Here is a 27,161-nt window from a genome sequence, read left to right as displayed (position 1 = left end):
TTAGACACAGGGCTGTATGAGCTGGGACCCACCTGACAGTACCTAACAACAACAGATGTAATACATGCATAGATTTACAACAGAGCCTGCCACGTCGGCAAAAAATACTTGTAAAAGTGACTGCAATTACTAATTGAGGCCTCAAACTGCTTTGAGCATTGGATGCAAGCAAAGGCACCTCTTTCCAGACAATGCACATACGCATGATATTTGTAAAACAATCTTGGCAAATTCAGATTCCTGGACACCGTAGATTAGTGACCCCCTCCAGAGGTAAGGAGTTCTCTGTACATTGTCAGAAAAGCTAACCCCACAGGAGAAAGAGTACGGATTGAGCACCTACTGTGTGCTGCGCGCTGCAGTGGACATCAATACAGACTCCCTCACTCAACCCTCACAACCCCACAGGGTAGGTTATGTGACCAAATGGAGGCTCAGAGGGCTCCCCACTTGATTAGGGCCAGAGGATGTTGTGGGAGGTGGGGTAACCGAGACTAGAGGTGAGTCCCATCTCTCTTCAGCAGAGGTGAGAGGGTCCCAAGTTCTGACCCCTGTGGTTCCGCCAAGGAGAGGGGTGGGTGAGCTCCAACGAAGTGTGAACTGTGGCTTGGGCATTGGTAGGACAGTAGGGGCAGAGGTGAGAGAAGCTCGGACTTTTCTAGAAGGCATGGTGTTTTTCCCTTCTGAGGCCTTTCAAAGAAGCCCTTGCCAGGACAGTAGCTAACACAGGACATGAATGGGATCTACTGGACATGTGGGTCAAGGCCATCTTCTCCATCAGCTGGCCCCCCCTCTGCTCCGCCCCATTGCCCTAAGCAGGTCAAACTGTGTGCAAGGTGAACCTGCATTTGCATTGGGAAGAGGAGGCCAGTGGGACAGAAGGGGACTTCCAACAAGAGCTGCCACAACAGATTCTGAGGTAAAAAATCCTATTTCTCAGTCCTTAATTCCAGTCAATTCCAGTCAAAGGGCTGATAGGCATCGGCCGGCAGTAATTTGTGCCGTTTATCCGCTCCTCTCACCTTCTATCGGCCCTTCACTGACGGGCAGGCTGACATGCTGCCGCTCGAGTGAGGAAATTAAAATTTGATGCAATAATCCCAAATAAGAAGGATTTTATTAGGTAATATATACACTTTAGATGAGGCATTGGCATGATACACTGATAGAGTGAGGCATACATGCTGGGAGCCGCAGATAAAGGGGGTGAGGGGAGCCGGAGGGGTCTGGGCAGAAGCCGGCGAGACAGACGCAAGGCTGGGAGTGGGGTACGCCTGGGTCCAGGCCCACAAGGCTGAGCAGCTTATAGCATTCAGCCCTACTGGGCTTACACTTTAAGGGGATGAGGAGGGCCTGATCAAGGCTTGAAATGTCTGGGACTTGAAAGAGGGGAACTGAAGAACCCTTTCCAAGTATGGAGATGAGTGAAAAGACAGAGGGGGGCCAACACTGGGTGCTGCTTAGGGGTCTGCAACCCAACTTGTCTCCTGGTCTGGCTCTCTAAGCCCAGTCATTCCCAATCTGCAGACTGGCTGGTGACCTCTGACCTTGTGGCACAACCAATCAAATGCCTCTCTTGAAGAGCTGGACTGGAGAAACCCAAGAACTGAACAGTTAAGAAGGGCAGGAGGAGCTGTGAACTCACAAGGCCCAGCCAGAATCCAGGATCGTAAGGGGGATGGGGGACAAGCTGTGGCCGCAGTGGGGCGGGCGAAGAGCAGGACCCTACCCAGAGAAGCAGTGACGCCAGAGATGGAGGCAGAGATGATGACGTGGAGAGATGGAGCAGCTGGGGGCTTTAGACCCAGAGAGGGAGAGCAACTGTATGCTGAAGACCTGGGGCCAGGCTTGTAAGGTATATACCCTTTGGTTAGTTGATGATGCATGGAGGGGATTGTAACCGTGGCAGTGAAATGATATATGATAGGATGAATGTAAAACTAATGTTCTCCCATGTAAACTATCACATAATTCACAATAAAACATAAAAAAAAAAAACCCAAAAAACTACCTCCCAGCCCAAGTTAGAATTTCCATGGGTATCCCTATTACTCCACATAACCCTTTATGAACTTCTGCCCTTCACTTACACTACTAAGTCTTTGTTCTTTACCACGCAGAACCCTCTAAAGATGAATGAAGTGAGAGACTCGGGAGATGGGGTGTAGTGTAAATAGGGCTGGGGGTTTCATTTGTTAGGAGACCCATTACTGTCATGCATAAGGATTGGGAGATAGGACGTGCCAAGAAGAAACCCATTCCACCAAACAGGGTCCCCATCCCTAGTAGTAGCCCAGAGGGAAATCCCACAGGGGCCAGGAGGGTCTTACCGGAGGAGAATGCTCATAGATGTTGGTGCTATAAGGCAGGTTAATGAAGATGGGGTCCATGTCCTGAACATCTGTGATGATGATGGCCAAGTTGGCCAGCGTGGACAGAGGCCTGGTCTTGTCTTGATCCTAGAGAATGAAGAGAGGGCACAACCTTAGATTAAGTGATGCTGAGGACGTACACATACACATGCTTACATATTCACACAGGGATAAACAGACACGCCCAACACATGTAACACACGTGTGAGCATGTCTATGTGTGCACAGAGATACAGGTGCACGTATGTATTCATGCTCTCCTGCAGGGTAGGATATGGGATGTTCAAGAGCTCTCAGAACCCACAGTGATTCTCTGACCAGTACAGGAAACACAACAGGGCCCCCAGGCTCAGAGAACGGTGTTTTCTCCAGTGTCATAATGCAGGGCTGGGCAGAACCGGATCTCTTGCCCCACTCAGACACTTGGTGGAAGGACAACTGGCTCAGATGAAGAGATGGTGCTATCCTTAGCTCCTTTGCTGTCAGCTGAGGGGCACTTGCCTTGTCCCAGAACAGCAGGGAAATGACTGGGACAGGGACTTCTCAGAGTCCTTTGGCTGCAGAAGGGGTTACTCTAGAACCCAGGTCCCAACTCTGGATTTAATTGGTCAAGTGACTTTTTTTGAAGATCCGGCAGGGGGCGCTGTATGGCCTATGACATTTGAGGGACTATGGGAAGGAATTCCCTTGTGGCCAGGCGGACAAGGTTAAAATCTTCCTAGTTAGTTAGGGATTTAGTCTTACAAAAACTCATCAAGAAAGAAAACTAGAAACCTATTTCCCTAAACTACACAGCTACGTCCCTAAAATAACAATGTTCAATATAAAGTAGCCATTACGTGATGAATAAGGAATCTTGGTGTGGCACTGTAGGATAAGCAGTGGACTGTTAATCGTAAGATCAGTAGTTCAAACCCACCAGCTGCACCCCAGAAACTCTACACAGGGCACCTGACAACCTTTAACAACAATGTGATAAAGACTATATACCGGACACCCTGCGAGGCACCTCACTTGCATTTGTCATTTGTCGGCATCACTCTTCTATTATTCAAATCAAAGGAACAGAGACTCAAAGATGCTAAATAATTTGCTCAGAGCCACATAGCTGGTAAGTGTGTAACAGGACTCAAACTCATATTCTTTTGGTGTAAAAACCTACCCTTCTCTGTCTTGACTTGGGTTCCCAACATGAGTTCGGACCCTCACTTGCTGAGTTCTCTTCGCTCTTAGAGTCTCAGTTTCCTTATCCGAGTTGAATACCTTCTATGGAGCCTTGTGCTTGTACATTCTCTGATCTGGGTTTGAGGATGGACTGTCCTCAGGTTAGGTTTGCAGTGGTTTGCCTAGGGTGACTGACTGATGAGTCCCAGGCCTTCCTCACACTACAACAAACCTAGTGCTGGCTCCTGCTCTCCAGGGGGCACAGATGCAAGGTCTTGCAGAAGAAGGAAGGCCTGGTTGTCTTAAGAGTGTTCAGTGCAGCCAATGGAAGAAGGGAAGGATCTTCAGGAGGGGAGTGGGTGACACTGAGTGGGAAATGTAGCACACTCCTCTTCCCTGGCAACTACAACATACCTGGTGTGGGCAGTTGGGGTGGTGGTGGTGGAGAGATGAGTATGTGTGTTGTTGGCAGTGACCGCTTCAGGAGGCACCGAGGCAGGCACAAGGGCTCTCAAGACCCCTCTACATACTGGCCAAGTCAGGCAGAGTTCCATCTATCAACCCGGCCAGGGTACCATCCCCAGGGTCTGGGCTCTACGACTTGCCAACTGGAGCCCCCAGCTGCCTGCCCATGGGATGACACTGGAGAATCAATAGGATGCACGACGGTTGTTTTGCTCTTGGTCTGCCTGAACTTTGTAAACAGAAATCTAAGAGACAACAGGTCAATGTGTCACCCTGCTGTGGCTGATGGATCCAACGAGGCCCCAAGGCAGCAGCCCAGAGCAGAGAGCAAACAGGGGCAGGCCCTGCCCCCAAACCCTGGGAAACAACTGGCTGAGACAAAGACCACACAATTGTGATGCTCTGGAGATTCAGAGACCCCTGGAGCATGGTGGTCCAAGCACTGGACTGCTTCTTGCCTCCCCCCTCAGTTGTGTAAATTTCAACAGTGTTAGCCAAACAATGAGGTAAGTACCCCTCTCCTGACCACTCATCCTTGATGTCCAGGGGCCAGCACTGTATTTGGCACACATGGGTACCCCCTGGCTCATGCATTTGGGGTGGTGTCAGGACACAGGTGAGGTTAACATTTCTTCATCCTATGCCCAGAGAGCAAGAGGACACCCCACACGATGAATGTCCTGTGGTGGTGACCAGTGCTAGATCAGGTGACTGAATTACCCCTGTGCCTCCGTTTCCTCCTCAGTAACACAGGTTTCTTAATAACACTTATGGCACAGGTCTGTAGTTAGTGGAGACAACACACTGAGTGGTCAGCACAGGGCCAGGGACACGGCAGCAGTATCAGCTGTCCTCCTGTCCCCACAACTGTGGAACCGAGTCCAGCTTTCATCCGGAAGGTCCTGTTTCTCTCCTGGTTGTGGGACTCACCGTGACATTGACGGTCAGCTGGTAGGCCTGGGTACTCTCATAATCCAGCTCGTGAATCACCGTGACAATGCCACGGGCGCTGTCCATGGCAAAAAACTGGGAGGGGGGCTGAAAGGAGTAGAGGACGCTGCCGCCCGCACCCAGGTCGGGGTCTGTGGCATTCACGATGAAGATGGGCGTCCCCACCGGTGTGTTCTGTGTGGGGAGAGAGCAAATAAAAGGGTGAGTAGGAGCTCAAAGCAGCTGCATTCATCAGTGACGATTCCCCCAAAGCCCATTAACTACGTCCCTCCAGCCAACCAGACCCAGGGCTTCGTCATTTTTATTCTAAGAGGGTTCGAAAGAATTTAAAATGCAGTGTCTATTCTTTTTTTTCCCTTCCTTTTTGAAGGCCTCCTGGTGGCTATAACAGCGCCAGTTCTGATGATGCGCAGCTCACCCTGGAGGTCTGGATGAGGCTCCGGTCTGTCCATGTACCCCTATTTCTTGGTGGTGATGCTCCTTGGCTGCCCAAGCATCAGTGTGGGCTGCTCTAGAGAGCAACTGGGAGGCTGCGTCCTGGGAGGTTTCAAGGTCAGAAACGGGGGGGGGCGTGTGCTCTGGGGATCTGGCAGGACACCAGAGTTGGAGGGGGGGTACTTTTCCAACTTGGCTTGCTCTGGGCAGGGGTAGAATCTACCTGCCAACCCTCAGCCACTGCAGCTTGTACCCGAAGGCTCACAGTACCCCCTCTAATGTCACTGTCCTGAAGGGGGCGCTCTGTGATCTCCGCTGCTGTGCTGTGTACATAGATCTTGGACCTTTCTAAACTGGAGTCTCTGGTTAAAGGCCTTACTTACTTCAGTGAGATAGCTCTTGTACGTCTTCAGAACAGAAAGCTGAGACTTAAAAGAGGTTAAGTAACTTGCCCAACGTAACACAGCTGGGCCAAACTTGAATTCAGTTATAGCTAATTCTAAGCCCATGGGTTTAAGTCCTACAGTATAAATATTTGTCTAAAACATTGAAAGCAGTTCCCTGGTGGTGTAGTGGTTAAAGTGTTAGCCTGCTAGCTGAAAAGTTGGAGTACAAACCCCACCAGCTGCTTTGCTGAAGAAAAGGTAGTCTACTTCGATAAAGATTCCATCCTTGGTTTTCCCATATAATACCGATGTCAGCTTCCAGCATGGATGGCACCTTCTAGTCTGGAGTGTTCCATGGGCCTGGAAGCTTCCTGAGGGCAGAGATGCTATGCCCTGTTCTCTATGTTTTCTCGATAGTGGGACAATGATGGGGTCCCTTATGACACCCTGTCCATGCTGCTGGTCATAACCTGGGCCTTGCATCAGGACTTCACGCAGTTTCTTTGTTTGGGGACCAGCCTCAGACATCTGCTTGCTGCAAGCATGTTCTTGCCAGTTCTAGTTATCTCCTGAGAGCAATAATGCCCAGAATTGTCACAGTTTTCTGAGCTTGCTGAATCTCCGCCATCATCCAACAAGTGGATGGTCAGTCTCACCACCAACCGTTGGGGTAGGAAGCAAACAGCAGAGGGACCTTTGCACAGAACACAGCCCCCTTATGGTCTGGCCCTGACTTCCTCTTCACACTTTTTGCCCAAGTGATATACAGCTACCTGCCCTTCTCAAACCCAGCAGGCTCCTTTACACCTCGGGCCGCTGGACATGTTTCTTCTTTGCCAGGTATTCCCTTTTCACCTCAGCAGCTTGGGGGGGGGGGGGAAGCTCTCTCACTCATTATCTCTAAAAGAAAATCAAGTCTGCAAGAGGGCAGAGTGGATAAGTACCAGGGTTTCATGAATGGGTAGACGTCTATTAGAATCCCAGCCTCGCTGTGTGTCTTTGGGTAAGTTACTCAGTGTCTCTGAGCCACTGAGTCCTCTCTATATATCGATGCTGATCATATCTCACTGGGTTGGTATGATGAATAAATGAGCAGTGAGTGTTAACAGTACATAATAAATGCTTAGAAGACGGCAGCTAAGGTTTTAATTTCAGCCTCTTGTGGAGGAGACCTGACAGGGAACACCATGAGCATTAACAGTCTGTCCTCACGCAGCATTGGGAACCTTGCTCTGCCCCCTGACTCCTTTCCCTCAATGGCCTGAGTTCCCCAGGTTCCTATGCTGACTGGCTTCCCCCCGATGGGAGGCACTGGTAGGAGATTGGAGGGTAGGAGAAGAAAAAGCTTGTGTTTTTAAGTTTATTGGGTTCTTTTTATTATGATCATTTCCCTACTCCATCCAGCGCAGCCCAGCAGCTCATCCTCCTTGGCCCCAGCTTTGTTTGGGCTCCAGTAACAATAGTTAAAGGTCAGCTATTAACCAAAAGGATGTAGGTTCGAAGCTGCCCAGCTGTGCCACAGAAGATAGGCCTACCTGGTGATCTGCTTTGGTTAAGACTGTTGTTGTTGTTAAGTGCCATAGAGTTGGTTTCAACCATAACAACCTAGTACAGGGTTTCTGAGGAGCAGCTAGTGAGCTTGAACTGCCGACCTTATGGTTCAAAATGACTTTGCAGTCTAGTACTTTAATCCACAACACAGCCAAGAAAATCTTATGGAGCTCAATTCTACTACATAACAGGTAGGATCTCCCTGGGTCAGAATCAACTGCAATGGGTGTGTTTTTGTTTTTTAAACTGTAGTACTAAATCACTCCTGGTGTGGCCCTGTAGGATAAACACTGGACCAAAAGGTTGGTTCAAACTCAACCAGCCACTCCTTGGAAACCCTATACAGGATCACTATGAGTCAGAACTGACTAGACGGCACTTAACAATAAATATCAACAACTTCAGCCCTACAGGTAGGAAGAGTTTCCCATTGTCGCTGGTCTCTGGGGGATCCAGCATCATTTATTTTCCCCCTTGCTCTTCCTATCCTTTTGTAAGTTGTCATCTCTCTGAAATGCCTTTATTGGAGTCATATTTGAGATGCGATGTCACATGTATAAACCCAGGGTACTGAACCACCAGACACTGGGCTCAGTGAAGCCAGCCCAGCCCTGACATGCCCACCCTGTTGCTACAGGACTCGAGGAGATCTTTAGGAGGTTCTCTCCCTCACCCTTTTTCTCTCTCCAGACCCAACAAGAGCACTGCATAGTATGAAAACCAAGTCTGGAATCCTGAACAAAACACTCCACTAGGGCCAGAGGCTCCTGCTGCAAGAAGGGACAGACAAGCTCCAAGAGGCCAGTACATCCTGCATAGAGTCCACACCGCTCCTGAGCGAATGTCAGCTCTCCAGCTCCCTGCCATGGGGAGGCAAGGACATTTCCCCCACCCACGCCACATGGTCCAGGGTGAAGGTTCTCTGAGCATAGGCTCAGAGGATTTAAAAGATAGATCCAAGAAAAGAAGACAGTAGAAAGAGAGGAAGGGGTGATGGTCCCATGCATGACCTTCTTGGATTATGTTTCATGTCCTGCAGTGAAAACCCATTTAATTTCTGCATAACTTAGAAATGGCTTTAAAAGGACCTGGCAAAGAGCCATTCTTATTCTTAGAAGGGGCAAGCCATTGGAGGGAAAACAATTCTGACTTTGCGTATTCCATGACCTGGGCACCGAAGCTCAATCAAGAAATTGGGGCTCACCCATCAGCACATTCACTGGGACCTTCTCCAAGCATCCAGCTGCTGTTCCCTGAAAATGCACAGGCAGATATACACACAGGGCTGCGTGGACAAACGGATATTCACACAGGTCTGCTGTATCGCCACACAGAGCATTCTGAGTTTCCATGTTTACGGCAGACTTAAAGCACCAGCCCTCTAAGTTTGGATCCTGGTCTTTCCACTTGTTGCCTGGGAAACCTCAGAAATGGGTTGCTTAATGTCTTTAGGCCTTAGTCTCCTCATTTGTAAAATCAAGCTATTAACAGTACCTACTTAAGTGGCGCTGTAGGAGCAGCACTAGACAGCAAATCACAAGTTTGGCAGTTCAACCTACCAGCTGCTCCTTGTAAACCCTATCCAGGGTCACTGAGTCGGAATTGACTCAACAGCACCAAACAACAACAGCAAATTCCTTAGGGGATTGTGTGGGAATTACATGAGATAAGAATGAGATGAGAAATACTGTAAGATTTAAAAAAATAAGTCTTAGTAATGGATTAAATTGTGTCCCCTCCACCCCAAAACATGTGTTGAAGTCCTAACACATGTACCTATAAGTATGACCCTATTTAGAAGTAGAGGGTTTCTTCTGATATGTTAATAAGGACATACTAAAATTGGTGCTGTTATTAAGTGCTATCCAGTAAGTTCTGACTCATAGCGACCCTGTAAAGGGTTTCCAGGGAATGGCTGGTAGGTTTGAACGGCCAATCTTCCAGTTAGGAGTTCAGTGTTTTGCCTACAGTGCCATACCAGGACCCCATATCAAAGCAGAGTGTGCTAATCACTTCTGAATGTTTATAAAAAGTAGAATAGGCACAGAGACACACAGGGGGGGGGGGGGGGGGAAGAAAACAAAAGATGGAAAGAGATGCACTGATGAATAAAAGTCCAGGAACAACAACAATAGAAGCTGAGGAGTCCTGGTGTGGTGACGTGGGTTAATGCGTCAGACTATAAGGTCATTTGAACTGCAAGGTTGGAGGTTCAAGCTCACCAGCTGCTCCTTGGAAACCCTATACAGGGTCACTATGGGTCGGAATTGACTCGATGGCACTTCACAACAACAATAACTAGAAGCTGAATTCAACAAGGAAGGACATCCCCTAGACATGCCCTGAATTTGGGCTTCTAGCCTCCCAAACTGTAAGAAAATAAGTTTCTGTTCTTCAAAGTCACTTGTGTGGGGTATTTCTGGTTCAGAAGCACTAGAGAACTGAGACAAGTTCTTGAAGGGTCTGGCATACAGCAATACTGACCAGTAGTCAAGAAACATCAGGTGAAATTATTATTATAGCAATAAAACATTAACCCAGGGAGGATGGGCTGAGCCCCCGCTTTAAAGGAGGACATTAGGAATAAATAACATAAAGTGCCAGTGTGTCTCTTTAACTATGAACTTGGATAAATGGCCATTTTCAGATTCAGAGAGAGAACATGTTCATTGGCTCATGGCTGTTCCTAGAGAGTCTGAGAGAAGAGAAGTGGGTCTAAGACCAAAGTGAAAAGGGCACCTGAAGGTCAGGGAAGACCCTAAACATGGACAGTGCTGACTAGATGATGCTCAGGGATAGCTTCAGCAGCTGAAAGCAGCTTTGGGGCGTATCCTGTCCTATGTCCTCATTTCACAGATGGAAAAAGTGGGGAAAGACAGGCATGATTGGAAAGCTGATGCTTTGACACAAACATAGTCATCTGTCCACCTCACCTAAAGAAATGTTAATTACTCACACCCTGCTAAGAGAAGCGCTCTTTGTCCCCACAGCTTTGCTCAAGGGGATGGGCCTAGGAAGCCATGTTGGAATCAAGTGACTTCATACTTAGGCCACACCTGATTGGTTCAGGGGTAACCAAGTGGGCCAATCACAGATGGAACCTTGGACATTGGGTCAGTTTCCTGTGGGGAGCTGAGCAGAAAGATTCTTGGTATTGGACTAGGGCTAGAGTGGGCACTATGACAGGCCGAAAGGCCCACTTAGAAGGTAGCGGAGAAGTCATGGGCAGGCAGAGGAAGACTATCTGTAGTGAGGACAACAGAGCACAGAGAAGGAGAAAATGGAGACTAAGGCTTTGTGAACCTCCTCAGCCCAGGTTTTCACATGCCCTGTCTGGCTGTCACTGCCTGTCCTAAGCTGCAGTGTCTGCGGAATGCTCTGGGATCTTTCCTATGGATATCACTTGCTAACAGCAGCCTCATGGGTGCTCCAACCCGTGCTTCCCAGCCCCAGGCTTGGCCTCATGGGTCCTGGGTTCTGCCGCAGGTTCACCCTGGCCCTCCCCTGCTGGGATTCCATTCCTTGAATGGCAATGGCTGGGCTACAAAGCCCCTGGTAAGGGCACAGTGACAGCCACGTGGCTGGCAGGTAATCAAGGGGAGAAGAATATAGCCAACAGGATAAATGCTGGCTCCCTCTTCTTTTTAAGCATCCCCAGACACCTCTTTAACATGCAAATCCACCCAGGCAATGATCAGTAAACACGGAAGTGGAAGTGGAGGGGCATGGCAGGGTGGACAGGGGACAGCTGGATCAAGGAAGTCACACCATCAGCTAGGACAGGCTTGGAGGAAGGTGTCTAGCTGAGCCAGACTCTGCCTGCCTGGGGACAAGCAGACCAGGGAAGAGTTTCCCCTCTGATGTCCAGAGTTGGGGTCTGAGGATGGACCATGGGCAGGGAGAGAGGTCCAAAGGGCATTTCAGTTGGGGATAGCCCCGCTTCCTTCTAGTGCCACTTCTCCCCACACATTCATCGTGGAAACTGGTGCTGTGTCCGCCTCCCCGGACAGGAGCAGCTGTAGTATTTGGAGTATTCTGAGATCAGAAAGGCCCCATGGGACTTCCAGACACAGCCTCTTGACCTGCTTCTCTGCTCCAACCCTGCTTCCAGTGCCCCTTCCTCAGGGTACCCACCTACTCCCCCGTGGTTTCTTGGTCATTTCAAAGGAAATCTCCTAAATTGCACTATCCGCACAGCAGGCCAGGCCTCCAGGGGCCTGGGGAGCATGCTTAGTATCAGACTCTTCAAAACCCTTCACTTTGCCTGGCTGTCCCTCTTGGCAAGTGGCAGCACCATGCAGGCCTAGACAGGACAGGCCCCTGCCTCCTTCAAGTATCCATTTAAGCTCCATATCACTTCTGATGGACCTGCTGTAAATGGGCCACCCTGTGTCATTCCAAGGCAAATAAATCTTTTTGCTACTCCTGGGGTGACAAGGGAATAGACTCCAGGAAAGTTCTGCCGTGCAAGGGATCCTGTTCGTTAATAATAATGATAAATAGCTCACTTCTCACATGCAGTTACATTACACTCCGGGCTTCCACGGAGGTGGCTTGGGGTGCTCACTGGAACGAGGTGGGAATGTGTGTGCAGCCAGGGAGAAAGAGGTTCTGACAGAGGGAAAGGCAGGAGGAGGGAGGAGAGAGCAGAGATGCGGGAGGACGTGGTAACAAGGGTGGTGGGGAAGAAGGGAAGACTAAAAGGGGACAAAGAAAATAGGGTGGGAGTAACGAAATGGGGAGGACTGGGAAATGAAGGGAAAATGGAAACGAGGGAAAGAGGGATTGAGAGAAAAGAAGCAGGGTAGGGAAGCTGGAAAGAAGGAGCTAACTGAAAGGGGGAAAAGTCAGCACAAAAGGTGTGCTTGAGGAGGGAAAAAGATAACATCTGAAGCAGCAAGAGAAAGGAAGATAGGAGGAGAGAGACAGCAAAAATGCACATCACATGCTCTCGTTCTCATAGGATCCCCTCCCAAATGAGATTTATTCTATATCTTTGACCAAACATCAACCCAAAACCCTACCATTTCCGCTGTAGGTGCCATCTCTAAAGGTGTTATTAATATTTATGGAATGCTTGCTAGATGCTACTACAGTCCTTAATATCTTATTATAAAGCCTGTTATAAAATGCATTGGTAATAAATTCCTGACAGATGGAGTTCCAGCTAGGTGCAGGCACCTCCATGGATCAGAGCTGGGAACAGACCCTGTTGGAACACGTATGTGCCGCCCAGAGGCCATAGGTGGAAGTGTGGTCATGGTGAGCAGTGGAGGCGATGGAGGGGCCAAGAATTAGAATTACCAGTGGTTCAACCCACCACGCATCAGTTCCAAGGATTGGCATTTTCATACATCTTATCTCATTATAGGAGTCCTGGTGTGGCGCTGTGAGTTAATGCGCTGGACAGCAAGGTTGGCAGTTTAACCTTACCAGCCGTTCCTTGGAAACCCTATACAGGGTCGCTATGAATCAGAACTGACTTGATAGCACTTAACAACAACAACAACATCTCATTATCACCTTTTACCAGATGGAGGCAATGGAGACTCAGAGACGTGACCTGTCCAAAGTACTCAACTTCCAAGTGGTAGAGTCAGGATTCAAGTTCCGGCCATCTGTCTATCTCCAAACCTCACTCAGGGTTCCAGAGACTAAGGAGACCTGCTTAATGCGGCTCCTGCAGTGGAGGAAGGCTTAGACTGATTAATTCACCTCTCTCCATGGAAGGGCTGGGGGATTCTGGTGGGAGCCAGAGAGGGGTGCTTCATTTGTCTAGACTGGAGAAGTGAGGGCTCATGAGGAGGTGTAACCCATAAAGAACTTCAGAAGAAAGAGAATATTTGAACATGTTCACACTTTCATTGAGAATAAAGCAATGGGGTCCCGCTGCAACTAGAAGAATTTAAGTTAGAAGTACAGAACTTTTTTAATAAAAGGGCTTCTGTAATAAGGAAAAGCCCCATGTCTTGGTTTCTGCTGAATACTAAAGCTGATGTCTCTTCATTTGTGACTTTGGAGGCAGAACTCCCTGCAATTTGGGAAGGCATTTTTGTGGCATTCCAGTTCATGAAGAGGGTGAAAGAATAAAAATGGGGAGGACTATAGGAGCAAGGAGGTAACTCTGGGTACCACCTGAAAGCAGGAGAACAGTGTCCAAAGAGAGACATGGGAGCCAAGAGGAGAACCCAAGAGACACAAGTGTCTACCAGACCTGCATGGATGTCTCCAGTGGCCCCATCTGAACACCCTTGTAGGGGTGCATGTGTACACACACATATCCACAAACACACACACACGTACTCAGGGTGAGACCATACTGTCTTTCAACCACAGTTTGCTCTCTCTTGTTGATGTACACAGCAGTCTAACAGGTAAGAACCAAGGCAAGCTGCCACGGGGAGGTGCCAGCTCTGTGGGCAGGAATCACAAGGGTCTGGGCTTTAAGTCATACACACTCTGGAATGACCCAAAGACTTTTCCATGGAACAGGGTTGCCTCCCAGCTGTTCCTCATCTTCTCAAGAGCCGGCTCAGACTTCTTGCATTTAAGTCCCTCTTCCTTCTCAGCAATCCAGCAGGAAACTGGCTATGCTAAATCCAAGGAAGGCATTCATCAAAGTGCTTACAAATGCCACTCCAACTTCCCGATTTCTGCTACTGTCCTGCTCTACAGGGACCATCTTGCACCTCCTCCATCTCTTGCTTTCCACTCTTCATTAGTCACCAGGGTCTGCGAGTTCTTCCTTTAGCATTTCCAACTCTCTCTCTTTCTCTTTTTTGTTTGTTGTGCATTTAAAAACGTACAGTTCAGTGACATTAAGTACATTTACAATGCTTGTAACCATCACCACTCTCTGTTTTCAGATCATTTTTTTATCATCCCAAATAGACACACTATGCTATTAAACATTAACTCCCCATGCCCAGCCCTGCAACCCCTGGTAACATCTATTCTATTTCCTTTCTCTCAAGTTGCCTATTTCAGATGCCCCATGTAAATGCAGTCATACAATACAAGGGTGCTTCAAAACATTTGTGGAAAAATAGACTTAAAAGACAATGGAATTTTTCCACAAACTATTTGAAGGCTTGTCATATTTATCCCTCTGTGTCTGTCTTCTTTCACTCAGCATAATGTTTTCAAGGTTCAGCCACGATGAGGATGTATCGGTATTGCATTTCTTTTCATGGTGGAACAATATTCTATTATACAGACCTACCAACCTGTATGCTGAACAAATAATACGAGAAGCTGGGTTCTATGAAGAAAAAACTGGCATCAGGATTGGAGGAAGACTCACTAACAACCTGTGATATTCAGATGATACAACTTGAAACATTTACTGATGAAGATCAAAGAACATAGTCTTTGGTATGGATTGCATCTGAATGTCAAGAAAACAAAACTCCTCACCAGTGGACCAATAAACAACATTCTTTTCAATGGAGAAAAGATTGAAGTTGTCAAGGACTTCATTCTTCTTGGATCAACTATCAACGTTCGTGGAAGCAGCAGTCAAGAGATCAGACGACGTATTGCATTAGGCAAATCTGCTGCACAGGAACTTTTTTAAGTGTTGAAGAGCAAAGATGTCACCTTGAGGACAAGATGCACCTGACTCAAGCCATGGTATTTTAAATAACCTCATATGGATGCGAAAGCTGGGCAGTGAATAAGGAAGATCATAGAAGAATTGATGCCTTTGAATTGTGGTGGTGGAGGAGAATACTGAAAGTGCCATGGACTGCCAAAAGAACCAATAGATCTGTTTTGGAAGAAGTGCAGCCAGAGCGCTCCTTGGAGGCCAAGATAGCTAAACTTCATCTCTCATACTTTGGACATGTTGTCAGGAGGGAACAATCGTTGGAGAAGGATGTCATGCTGGGTAAGATGGAGGTTCAGAGAAAAAGAGGAAGACATCCAACGAGATGGATTGGCCAGGTGGTATCATTGACAGCATCAAGTGTGGCAGTGGTAGTGAGGTTGGTCCAGGATCAGACATTGTTTTGTTCTGCGTGCATGGGGTCGCTATGAGTCAGTTCCGACTCGATGGCACCTGACAACAACAACCACATTTTGCCTCTCCATCAGTTTCCACCCTTTGGCTATTGTCAATAATACAAACAAATATCTGAGTCTTTGATGTCAAGTCTCTTTGGGGTCTCTTTGGTTACCTCCTGAGTCCTAGCATTATAATCAAGAAATGGTTTAAATGAACTGGGACTTCTTATGAAACATGGTAGATTAAGCGCATTTATTTCTAATTTTGCTCCAGTTCTCACTAAAATTATAATGTTGTTGTGTGCTATCAAGTCAATTCTGATTCATAACAACCTTATATGGCAGAGCTGAACTTCCCCCACAGGGTTTCCTAGGCTTTTTGCAGCAGGTGTGCCCAATAAAATACACTTTAGATATGAAAAAACAAAGATGTCACCACCAGGACTAAGACATACCTCACCTATACCATGGTATTTTCAACTACCTCATGTGAGGGATGGACAATAGATAAAGAAGACAAGAGAACAATTGATGCCTTGAATCATGGTGTTGGCTAAGAATGTTGGATATACTATGAACTTCCAGAAGAATACACAAACCTGTCTTGGAAAAAGTACAGTCAGAATGCTATTTGGAAACAAGGATAAGGAGACTTCATCTCATGGACTTTGGACATTTCGTCAGGCGGGACCAGTCCCTAGAGAAGGACGCCATGCTTAGTAAAGTAGAGGGTCAGTGACAAGGGGAACACATTTACTAAGATGGAGTGGCAGAGTGGCTGCAACAATGAGCTCAAACACAGAATGATTGTGAGGATGATGAAGGACCAGAGAGTGGCTTATTCTGTGGTACATATGGTAACTAGGAATTGGAACTGACTTGATGGTACTAAATAACAATAACAGAAACTATCTTTATGGGAACAGATAGCCAGGACTTTCTTCCTATGATGTGAATAGTTAGTTTGAATGGTCACCCTTTGTGTTAGCAGTTGAACAATTAACTCATTATATCACCAGGGCTCCTTATAATGATAATAAGAGAATTAAAAGTGCTTAAATCCATAAAAGCAAAAAGAAAGTAGATTCCAGCAGATGAGTGATGTTAGCAAAATTCTGGAAAACAGATGAACCAGTGATAACTGTCTTAGGAGACAGGTGAAAGTTAAAGTTGCAGTCTCTGAACCTTGGTAAAGGCCAGGAATTGGAGACGCTGGGTAATGCTAAATGTGAAGGACTGTGGATAGGAATAGTGGTTGAAAATATTTAAAGACAGCAGTTAGATTCCCAAGTTCTGACCCTACTCTTGTGGGAGATAACAAGTTTGCTTTTTGGAGGGACTGAGCAAGTCAGACTCTGGACTCAGGGCTGGGAGCAAAGTGAGACTAAAAACAGGTAAATCAAATGAAAATCTACAGACTGATGGAGAAAACCCCACCCTACCCTCATCAGGACTCTTAGCCACTCAGCCTCCAGAGCACTGAGAGCCAGATAGAAAAAAGAAAAAACACACACACATAAATACCAATTCACCAGGGTTCCTTCAAAAGAAACAGCCAGGTCCTCAATTAATCACCCTATACTGATATCCACCAAGTAACAAGCAGCCCCCAACTTGCCCTTCTGCAAACACACTCAACTGAGCTTCCAGACTACTAAATGTAACCTCACTCTTAAATATGAACAATATGAATATTCAAAGAGATGTAAAATGGGAGAGATAAGTAAGAAAATTAGAGAAGCAGTTCAGAAGGTCCAACATGCAACTAATAGAAATTCCAGAAAGAAAACTAAACAAAATCAAAGTAAATGAAAAGAAGAAAACAATACAAGAATTAACATAAGAGAATCTCCCAGATCTGAAGATTTTCCAGACTAAATATTTCCAGATTGAAATAGATTGCATATGTTCAGAAAATAGACTCACACCAAAGCATAAAACTGCTAAATTAAAAAACACTGACTATATATTTTTTAAATCCTAGAGACTTTCAAAGAGAAAACAAAAGGCTACATACAAAGGATCAGGAATCAGAAGTGTATTAAAGTTCTTAACAGCTACATAGACTAGAAGACAAAGGAGAAATGCTTTCATATTACAAGGAAAACTATTTCCATTCCAGAATTCTATACCTAGCCAAACTATCAACAGATGTGAGTGTAAAGTAACAACATTTTGTTTTCCAGACACAGTTAAAAAAAACAAAAACTTCCACGTACCCCTTTTTAGGAAATCACTGAAGAATGTACCCAACTAAAATGAAAGTGCAAACCAAGAAAGAAGAAAATGTAAAACTCATGAAACAAGGGCTATGATACAAACGAGAGATGAAGAAATTCCCAGGATAATCACCCCTTCCATACCACCTCAGGCCTCTTCAACCATTGGACTTCCATAACATCAAACAAGTCAGAGAGGAGCCTGTCCAGATTTAAACAAAATGGTGCCAAGAAAAATAGACATCAAATAAAAAAATCAAGTAAAGATGAGGTAACGGAATAATATAAAAGAATCCCATTATCATCTTCCATAGTTGGAAGTCAATGTTGTTGTGACGTGCTGATAAGTTGGTTCTGACCCATAGCAATCCTGTATAGGGTTTCCAAGGAGCGACTGACTGGTTAGCTTGAGCCACTAACCTTGCAGTCCAGTGCATTAAGCCACAGTGCCACACCAAGACACTTGGAAGTGAATAGATAATGTATAAAGCTGAAAAGTGGTGGTGTGCGTAGACTTGGTTCCGACCCATAGCGACCCTGCATAGGGTTTCCAAGGCTGTAAATCCTTATGGGAGCAGAAAGCCTCATCTTTCTCCCATGGAATGGCTGGTAATTTCAAACTGCTGACCTTGAGGTTAGCAGCTCCATTCATAACCACTACACTACCAGAGCTCCTTGACTTAGAAATAAGAAGGTAAATCCCAGAAATTGAATGAAGTTATCTCATGTTAGGAATCAGGAATGGGAAGGGATGAGCCAGTCAGGGCACTGCTGGTTTTAATTATAAGCCTAGCTGTACTATGGTCTCCTGGTGCAGCACTTAGGATAAGCACTGGACTGCTAATCATGAGGTCAATGGTTCAAATCTGCCAGCTGCTCCTCAAAAATACAGGGTCACTGTGAGTTGGAACTGACTCAATGAACTTAGCAACAACAGCTGTACTAAGTGCAAATATCTGGAGTTAGAAAACCAAAAGGGAAGACTATTTTGGGGGGGGCTGAAGAACTGAAGAAAAAATTCAGTTCTTGAGTTGCAATATTGAAGGATTCTATGGGCAAAATGTTGAACAAAAGAAGCATTCAAGAAGGTAGAATACAAAGAATCATTGTACCCAAAATAATTTGGTTGGAGTTCATCTTTCTCAGGAGGTAGCATCTGATCAAGAACCCATGGTTTTACAAAAAGAAGTCCAATCTGCCTTGAAGACATTGAGAAAAAACAAGGCTTCAGGAACTGATGGAATATTAATGGAAACATTTCAACAAACTGATACAGTTCTGGAACCGCACACTGCTCTACACCAAGAAATCTGGAAAGCAGGTAACTGGTGACTGGAAGAGATCCAATGAAAGGTGACCCAACAAAATGTAGAAATTATCAAACAGTACTATGAACAACATGTACAAGTAAAATTTTGCAGAAGATAATTCAAAAACAGTTGTAATCACTAGAAGGAATTGTCAGAAATTCAAGCTAGATTTAGAGGGTTCTTGGCTGAAAGCAGATATTACCAGAAAGATGTTTACCTGTGTTTCATTGGCTATGCAAAGGCATTCAACTATGTAGATCATAACAAATTAAGGTTAACATGTGAAGACTGGGAATTACAGAATACTTAGTAGTCCTCATGAGAATCTGTACATAGACCAAGTGGATACTGCATGGTTTAAAATCAGGAAAAGTGTGTGTTAGGGTAATATCCTTTCACCACATGTATTCATTCCATATGCAGTGGAAATAATTAAAGAAACTAGATGATATGAAGAAGAACGTGGCATTAAGAATGGAAGAAGTTTCATTAACAACCTGCAATATGCACATGATTTGACCTTGTTTGATGAAAGTGAAGAGTATTTGAAGTACATACTGATGAAGAGCAAAGACTACAGCCTTCAGTCTGGATTACAACTCAGTGTATAGAAAACCAAAATCCTCGCAACTGGACTAATAAGCATCATGACAACTGGAAGGAAGACTGAAGTTGTCAAGGATTTCATTTTACTTGGGTCCACAATCAATATTCACAGATGCAGCAGTCAAGGAATCAAATGACATTGCATTGGACAAAGTTGCTGCAAAAACCTCTTTAAAGTGCTAAAAGAGCAAAGATGTTACTTTGAAGACCGAGGCATTTTGAATCACCTCATATGCATGTGAAAGCTGGACTCTGAATAAGGAAGACCAAAAATTGATGCATTTGAATTATGGTGTTGGCGAAGAATATTGAAAGTACCACGGACTTCCAAAAGAACAAGCAAATCTACCTTGGAAGAAGTACAGACAGAATGCTCCTTAGAAGCGAGTATGGTGAGACTTTGTTTCACATACTTCAGACGTGTTATCAGGAGGGACCAGTCACTGAAGAAGGACATCATGCTTTGTAAAGTAGACGTAAATAAGGAATAAGAGGTAGGTCCTCAAGAGATGCTCTGACACAGTGGCTACAACAATAGACTCAAAGCTAAGAATCACTGTGAATATGGTACAGGACAAGGTAGTGTTTCATTCTACTGTACATAGGGTTGCTGTAAGTCAGAACTGACTCGACAGCACCTACCAACCACAACAGGGTAATAATAACTCACATCTGTCAGAGATATCCTAGGTATCAGGAAGTCTTTTAAGCACTTTACAAGCATCTTTTACAATCCTCATGGCAGCTTATAAAGTAGACACCATTCCTATTCCTATTTCCAGATGAGGAAATTGGGGAACAGAAGAAGGCTAAGAAAGTTCTTCAAGGCTTTGTGCTAGTAAGCAGGAGCTCTGAGTTTCACACCCAGGCAGACTGCTCTAGAGCCATAGTTACATGCTATGCTATTCTTAGAGTCCACAAGTGGTGCAGATGTTTAACATGCTCAGCTGCTAACTGAAAGGCTAGAGGTTCAAGTTCACTGAGATGCACCCTGGAAGAAAGGTCTGGTGATTTACTTCTGAAAAATCAGTCACTGAAAACTCTATGGAACACAGTTCTACTCGGACTCACATGGAAAGAGAGACAGACTATTCTCAGTTACGGCTGAGTAAAACTGAATAGCTACAGGAGGCTATGATGATCTTGAGAAATTGAGGTTCCTGTCACTCTGATGAAGTGTTGATATTTAAGGAGATGTGGTCCTGGGATGGTGCTATTCAAAAGGCCAGTAATTCAAACTCACCAGCAGCTCCTAGAAAACCTTATACAGGATTGCTATGTGTAGGGAACAGACTCGATGAAATGTAACAAAAATAACATAGAATGACTTCAGTTGACTAAAGAGTCCAGGTTCAGAAGGCAGGCATCAGCGGTCACCAGGAAAGTGCTGGATGTGGAGCAGTCAGGTTTGAGGTGCTGTCAGGTCCACTCATCCATCTACCCACCCATCTATCCACCCACCCATCTATCCACTCACCCACCCATTCATCCATCCATCCACCCACCCACCCACTCATCCATCCATCTACCACCTACTCATCTATCCATCCATCCATCTACCCACCTACCTACCCATCCACCCACCCACCCACTCATCCATCCATCCACCCGCTCATCCATCTATCTACCACCTATTCATCTATCCATCCACCCAACTACCACCTACTCATCTATCCATCTACCCACCTACCCATCTATCCATCCATCCATCCACCCACTCATCCATCCATCTACCCACCCACCCTTCTATACACACATACATCCAACTATCCATCCATCCATCCATCCATCCATCCATCCATCCATCCATCCATCTATTCACTTACCCACTCATACCCACTCATCTATCCATCTACCCATCCACCCATCCACCCATCTACCCATCCATCCATCCACCCATCCATCCATCCATCCATCCATCCATCCATCCACCCATCCACCCACCCACCCATTTACCCATCTACCTACCCACCCACCTATCTACCCATCCATTCCACATACATTTATGGAACAACACAGTGCAAGGTCAGGCTCACACCCTTCATGTTTCTAATAGAAAAATGGTGAGAAGTTACTTATGGGAAGGAAAACAGATGCAATAAAAGGAGGTATTGGAGGAACGGAGACATCAGGGACTTTGAAGTTAGAGTTTCAGCTCCACCCCTTATTTGCTGAGTGATTTTAGGGAAGTTAGGCCACCTCTCTGAGCCTCAGTTTCCTAATCAGTCAGATGGTCATAAGAAAACCCACCTTATGAGGTTATAAGAGAAAGAGCATGTAACGTGCGTAGTGTAAAATAGGTGCTCAATAAATCTGTTGTTGGTAAGTGCCATCGAGTTGGTTCTGACTCATAGCAACCCTGTAAAGGATTTCCGAGAAGTGGCTGGGGGATTTGAACCACCAACCTTGCAGTTAGCAGTCTAGTGATTATCCTACAGCACTATACCAGGACTTCCAATAAACCTTAGGCACTATCATAATGTTATTATTACCTTGTGGGGTGCATATCAGGGTTAAGGGTGAAGATATGTATAGACAAGTGTGTATACACTGTAAACGTTTGCTTTGGAAGCGGGTCTGGAAGGAGAGGGGATGGCTCTGAAATCTGAGGTCCCCACCCAACTCTCAGCAAAGATGTAAGGCATGTAGAACCCCTCCCTGTGGCATGCACCCCACCTGGCATCCAGGTATGTAGCAGCCTTCAACACTGCTCTCAGCATACAAATTCATCGCTCATAAATGGGGTTCCATCTCCCAGCCCCAAATTCATTCCCCTACATGATGATGGATCATGCAAAGCAAAATGAATATGCAAATCTCCTTGGGGCGGGCCTTACATCTATGGGAAGCTTCAGCTAATAAATTGATTCTGAGTAAGGAGACAGCTCAAGCAATGCAACTTCTCCTGCTCCCTCCTCCCCCTCAGGCTCCTCCCACCACTGACATCCCTCTGTCCTCAACCACAGGGTCTATTCTGAATAGCTGGATAAAGAAGTGGTGTTTAGATTTGGTGCTGCTTTCGCCTCTCCAGCTGTGGCTACTGTGGGTCCTTCAGGTGGTGTGAAATGTTGACAGGGGCCTATCACTTGGTGCCTGAGGGAGGCTTCACTTGCTGCATGGGGATATGAGGGCTGGTCAGAGAGAGGACTTGAGGAGAGGACAGTGGTAGGAATTCTAGGGGCTCTGGGGGACTTGTGAAAACAGATTAAGCTTCAATTGGTGGGAAGAGACTGGAAGCATCCTAGCTAAAGAGAACTTCTGAAATTACCTAGTCCAAAGGTTTGCTACCCTGGCTTGTACATTCAAATCACCGGAGGAGCTTTTTAAAAATGATCAGAAATTGCCTCAACTGATCCTGGGGGGTGGCGGTGGGGGCTCCAGCTCTCTGTGTTTTACAAGCAGGGTTGGACAGCACTGTCCTCACCCAGTCACTCCGTTGTGTGGACGGGAAGCTGAGACTGAAGAGTGAAGGCACTGGACCAGGGATACACAGATGACCAGTGATGGTTGAGTTTAGGGTTGCAGACTTCTGCCTCACGGCTGCCTCCCAGACCTCCCCCTAATAAGGATGAAAATGGCTCCCTAAATACCTGTCATCCTTAGCCTCTAGGGAAGGAGTGTGGGGTGCTGAAAGGAGCCCTGGAGGTGCTAGGGGCCAGAAAATCTAGTCAGATGTGGTCTTGTGAGATCCTGGATATATTATAAACCTGTTTGGTCTTCATTTCCTTGTTTGCCAAATGAAGGAGCTGAACCACATTATTTCGATATTCCCTTCCTGTTCTATAAAGGTGTTTTTGTAAGTCCTTCCTGAAATCTAACCTCAGGCTCTCTTGCTGCAAAGCCAGCCCCTTTGCTCCAGAACATGTCTTCAGAAGACATAAAGGTAGCATGTTCTAAAGTGAAAATCGATAAACAAATTTCTCTCTCCTTTCCCAGTATTTTCCATATACTTCTGATGAGATATATGCCACTCTTAGGACGTCAAAACGTAAGCCACCTGCCCCACTGCTGGTCACAGGTACTCAGTCTGTACTAGGAATGCAGAGCACAACCACTGGGTCAGGTAAGCAGCAGAGGAAGGACATGCTGAGGAGAGCCAAGGGCACAATGGCTCAGGAAGGCAGAGGTCTTACACCCCTGTGGCTCTATCTCACCAGTTCCCATTCCCAAAAGGTCAGGAGGACACAGAAACTTCACTGCAACAATCCCAATGCTGGTCCCACTCCCCTCTCCCACTACTGTGTGACTTTGGACTCCCTAAGTCTCAGTTTTCTCATCTGTAAAATGGGAATGGATACACCCATTTCCCAGATTTGTAAGGTCCTAGATAAAAGACTGATTATGAAACATTTAGCTCCATGTCTGTCCCACAGTAATGGTGCTGTGGTTGTGACCATCTCTATAAACTGTATTGTCACCAATGACAGCAGCACACCTTCTCCTGCTTGGGGGCAGCCGAGAGAGAGCCATTCGCCCCATGAACGTGCCTCAGATGACCTGCTATGTTGTCCTGAAGGGTCACAGGAGTTCCAAACGCTCAGTTAGGGACTGTGTGTCTCTGGGTAGGTGGGAGTTCTCCATGGCTTCTTTAAAAAGCAAAAGGGCTATGGGAGAAACAGTATGGAATTAGAGGGGTCCGGGGAGACAACAGCAAACTACATCTGATGACCAAAGCCCGTCGCTAGCTGACGTCCTGACACACAAAGACCACCAGACTGACCCCAAGAAAAGACGGAGACCCAGAATCCCAGATACCTCCTATTCCAAGACTAAGCTTGACCAAGAAACAGATTAGCCCCTTTCTGTAACAGAACCCAGAAAACATGCCTCCATATACCTCAAGTGTACTTCAAACTGATGTGCATCCAACTGGGTCAGGAATTTCGAGGGCCTCAACTTTCTCCAGTAATAAAGAGGGCAAGAGACTGGTTTTACAGAGAAACAGACTCCTTCCTAGTCCTCCTCCTCCTCCAAGCCCCAGGGTGCCCAGTGAAAGGTTCACAGCTCCGAGGAGGGTGCACTGGCCTTCCCTCAGGAAGTGGGAGAGACCATCGGTAGGAATTGCAAATGACTTTCATTAAGCAGAGTGCTAATATGATATGAATTACAAATGAAACCCAGATGAAGAGGACCCTGGCAGCCTTACCTCTGTTTGATATTAATTGGGCGACACTTTGTTTTAATGGTACATTAATTAATGCGGAATTTCGACGGAAGTCCGCGTGACACTCACATTAATACAAATGAATTCATTACCGTCGATGTTATTACAAGAAATGACAAATAAATCTGTAACAGTGGGACCCTTCAAATAATAATCACGAATCATTAGGTTTGTGGCTCGTTTGTACTGTAGCTTGCAAATATGTGTACACGTTTGCTGCTGCAAGGGTGCCTTTAAGGCCTTTAGACTAGAGGAGACTGTGGGGGCGGGTGGCTCTGTGGCAGTGGAGAGGAAGCCTCTTTGAGATTTTCTGGATATGTTTCCTTCTCTTTCTCCCTCCCCTCACCAAAGCCCTCCACTAGACTTAGCAACACCCCAATCAGGAGTGCGACTGAAGTTGGCCCCCATAACTCCATCACACCTAGTATATGCTCTCTTGCCCTAAGGATAAGGAGGTGGGGGTGGCACATCAGCAAGAGGAGTTTTGGCTTGAAGAAGGTTGAAGGAGTGTGACCACGGTAGCCCTTTGTTCTCAAGAGGTTGCCCACAGCTCAGAAACCAGTTGCTGTCAAATCAATTCTGACTCATGGAGGCTCCATTTGTGTCAGAGTAGAACTGTGTTCAATGACTGATTTTTTAGACGTAGATCAGCAGGCCTTTCTATGAGGTACCTCTGGATGACCTTGAACTTCAAACATCTTAGCAGCCAAGTGAGTGCGTTAACAACTGTACCACCCAGGGACAGACTAGTCTTAATAGTTCAACCCGAGCTTTAGAAGGGCTTGTGAAGAGAATTTGTATGTGCTAGAAATTTTATATACTTTTTCCTCTTTGGTCCTCACAACAATCTATGAAGTTTTCTCCCCATACTAAACATGAAGAAGAAATATAACTAGAATGTTCCTTAGGATGACAAGGCTTGGGCTTGCTTACTTGAGATGCGCCATTAGGAAGACCAAGTCTAGAGAAGGACATCATGATTGATAAAGTACGTCATTGAAAGAGAGGAACTCCTCAATGAAATGGTTTGGCAGTGGCCATTCAATGGATTTAAGGCCATCAACGATCATAAGGATGACACAGGCAGGTGACAATTTATTGTCATCATAAGGGCACCATAAGTCAGTCACAGCTGAGTCAAGGGCACCATCATCAATAACAATGAAGATGAGGAAACAAGCTTAGAGAGGTCAAGTGGCTTATCCACTGAAAGGGAGCATGACGCTCGGGACTCAATGCTGCTTATCCCTCAACATGTGCTTCCAAAACACCAGGGAACAACTCCCATCTGATTTAAGGCCCCAGTAAAGGCATGGGGACAACCAGGCAGGTCAATCCCACCTCTCTGCTCCCCTGCTCAATGCTTCCTCATACCATCACCCAAAGGCAAGGAAAGGAACACCAATATGCAAGGTCTATGGCTCTTGTCCTGGTTGTTTCTCATACCCTTCCAAGGTGCCCTGAAGTTGCAGTCAAGAACATTTTTGCTTCCATAAAGCAATAGGTAAGGTCCCAAGAAGTCATACTGGAAGAATAGCATAAGACTGGCCTAAATGACTGAGGTGGGTTTCAGAGTAAATCTGCAAATTGTTAGCAAGTAGGCTAGTTTTTCTTAATTCCACACTTTAGGGCAGATAGCTACAAATGATCACTGAGCTTTTCCCCCAGACTCAGGATTCTCAGTCCATCACTCTAGGCAACTTCTTATCAAATGGACCGATTTGAATGCTGTTTGCTATCACTGTTTTAGAGTAGTGGTGGCTGTGTGCCGTGGAGTCAATTCCGACTCATAGCGAACCTGTACAGGGTTTCTGAGGCTGTAAGTCTTTACGGGAGCAGAAAGCCTCATCTTTCTCCCATGGAACAGCTGGTAGTTTCGAACTGCTGACCTTGAGGTTCACAGCCCGATTCGTAACCACTACGCTACCAGAGTATCTTTCCCTAAAGGACTTTAAATCAGAATCAATCTACTCTGATGGGAATGCCAAGAGCAGCCCAGCTTAGCAAGCTGACCTACCTTTATGGGCTGCCTCCAACCTCTGCACTCTGGAATTCTACAAATCGTTGTTTCCTCTTCTCCTATATGAATCAATCCAGTTTTTTCTGCCACTTACAACTGCTTTCTGACCTTATAGTGACAGGAGAGAGTAACATGGACGCTAAACCCAGTTCTTCTCACCCTTGCATTTCTGCCAACCCTGCCATACTCTGTAGGTCCCTCTGCCCAGTGGCTCTGCTTTCTGCCCTGGCCGGGGGAGCCCTCACACTGAGGTTAATGCCATTTGGTATGTGAGGGGCTCCAGCCCTGTCTCCTGCTTCCATTCTCCTCTATTCACACTGGTACTGAATGAATCAATTAATCACCTAAGATTGTTAACTGTACTAATTACGCACGCTTTTGCAACTTGTGGAACAATTATTTACTGTCTCTGCCTCCCGAGCTATCAATTATGGTGATTGCAGGCAGGCCGTCACTTCTCCAGAGCCAAGACGGAGGAGGCCCAGCCAGGCTCAGAGATGGTTTTTCAAGAACT

General features: G+C 46.1%; 1 protein-coding gene across 1 annotated transcript in view; it reads right to left on the bottom strand.

Annotated features, from left to right (window-relative positions):
• Positions 1-27,161, bottom strand: part of CDH23 (cadherin-related 23) — a 569,346-nt gene that overhangs the window by 321,669 nt on the left and 220,516 nt on the right. Inside the window, exons 7-8 of the mRNA XM_006835863.1 lie at positions 4,932-5,126; positions 2,331-2,459 (exon numbers count right to left, since the gene is read on the bottom strand). Coding sequence (XP_006835926.1) covers positions 2,331-2,459; positions 4,932-5,126 — 324 coding nt within the window. The remainder of the gene's footprint in view (positions 1-2,330; positions 2,460-4,931; positions 5,127-27,161) is intronic.

This window comes from Chrysochloris asiatica, unplaced genomic scaffold, assembly GCF_000296735.1.
Source record: "Chrysochloris asiatica unplaced genomic scaffold, ChrAsi1.0 scaffold00020, whole genome shotgun sequence".
In the NCBI taxonomy this organism is placed as follows: Eukaryota; Metazoa; Chordata; class Mammalia; order Afrosoricida; family Chrysochloridae; genus Chrysochloris; species Chrysochloris asiatica.
The sequence above is the reverse complement of the archived record's forward strand: the minus strand, read 5'-3'. Positions and strand labels throughout refer to the sequence as shown.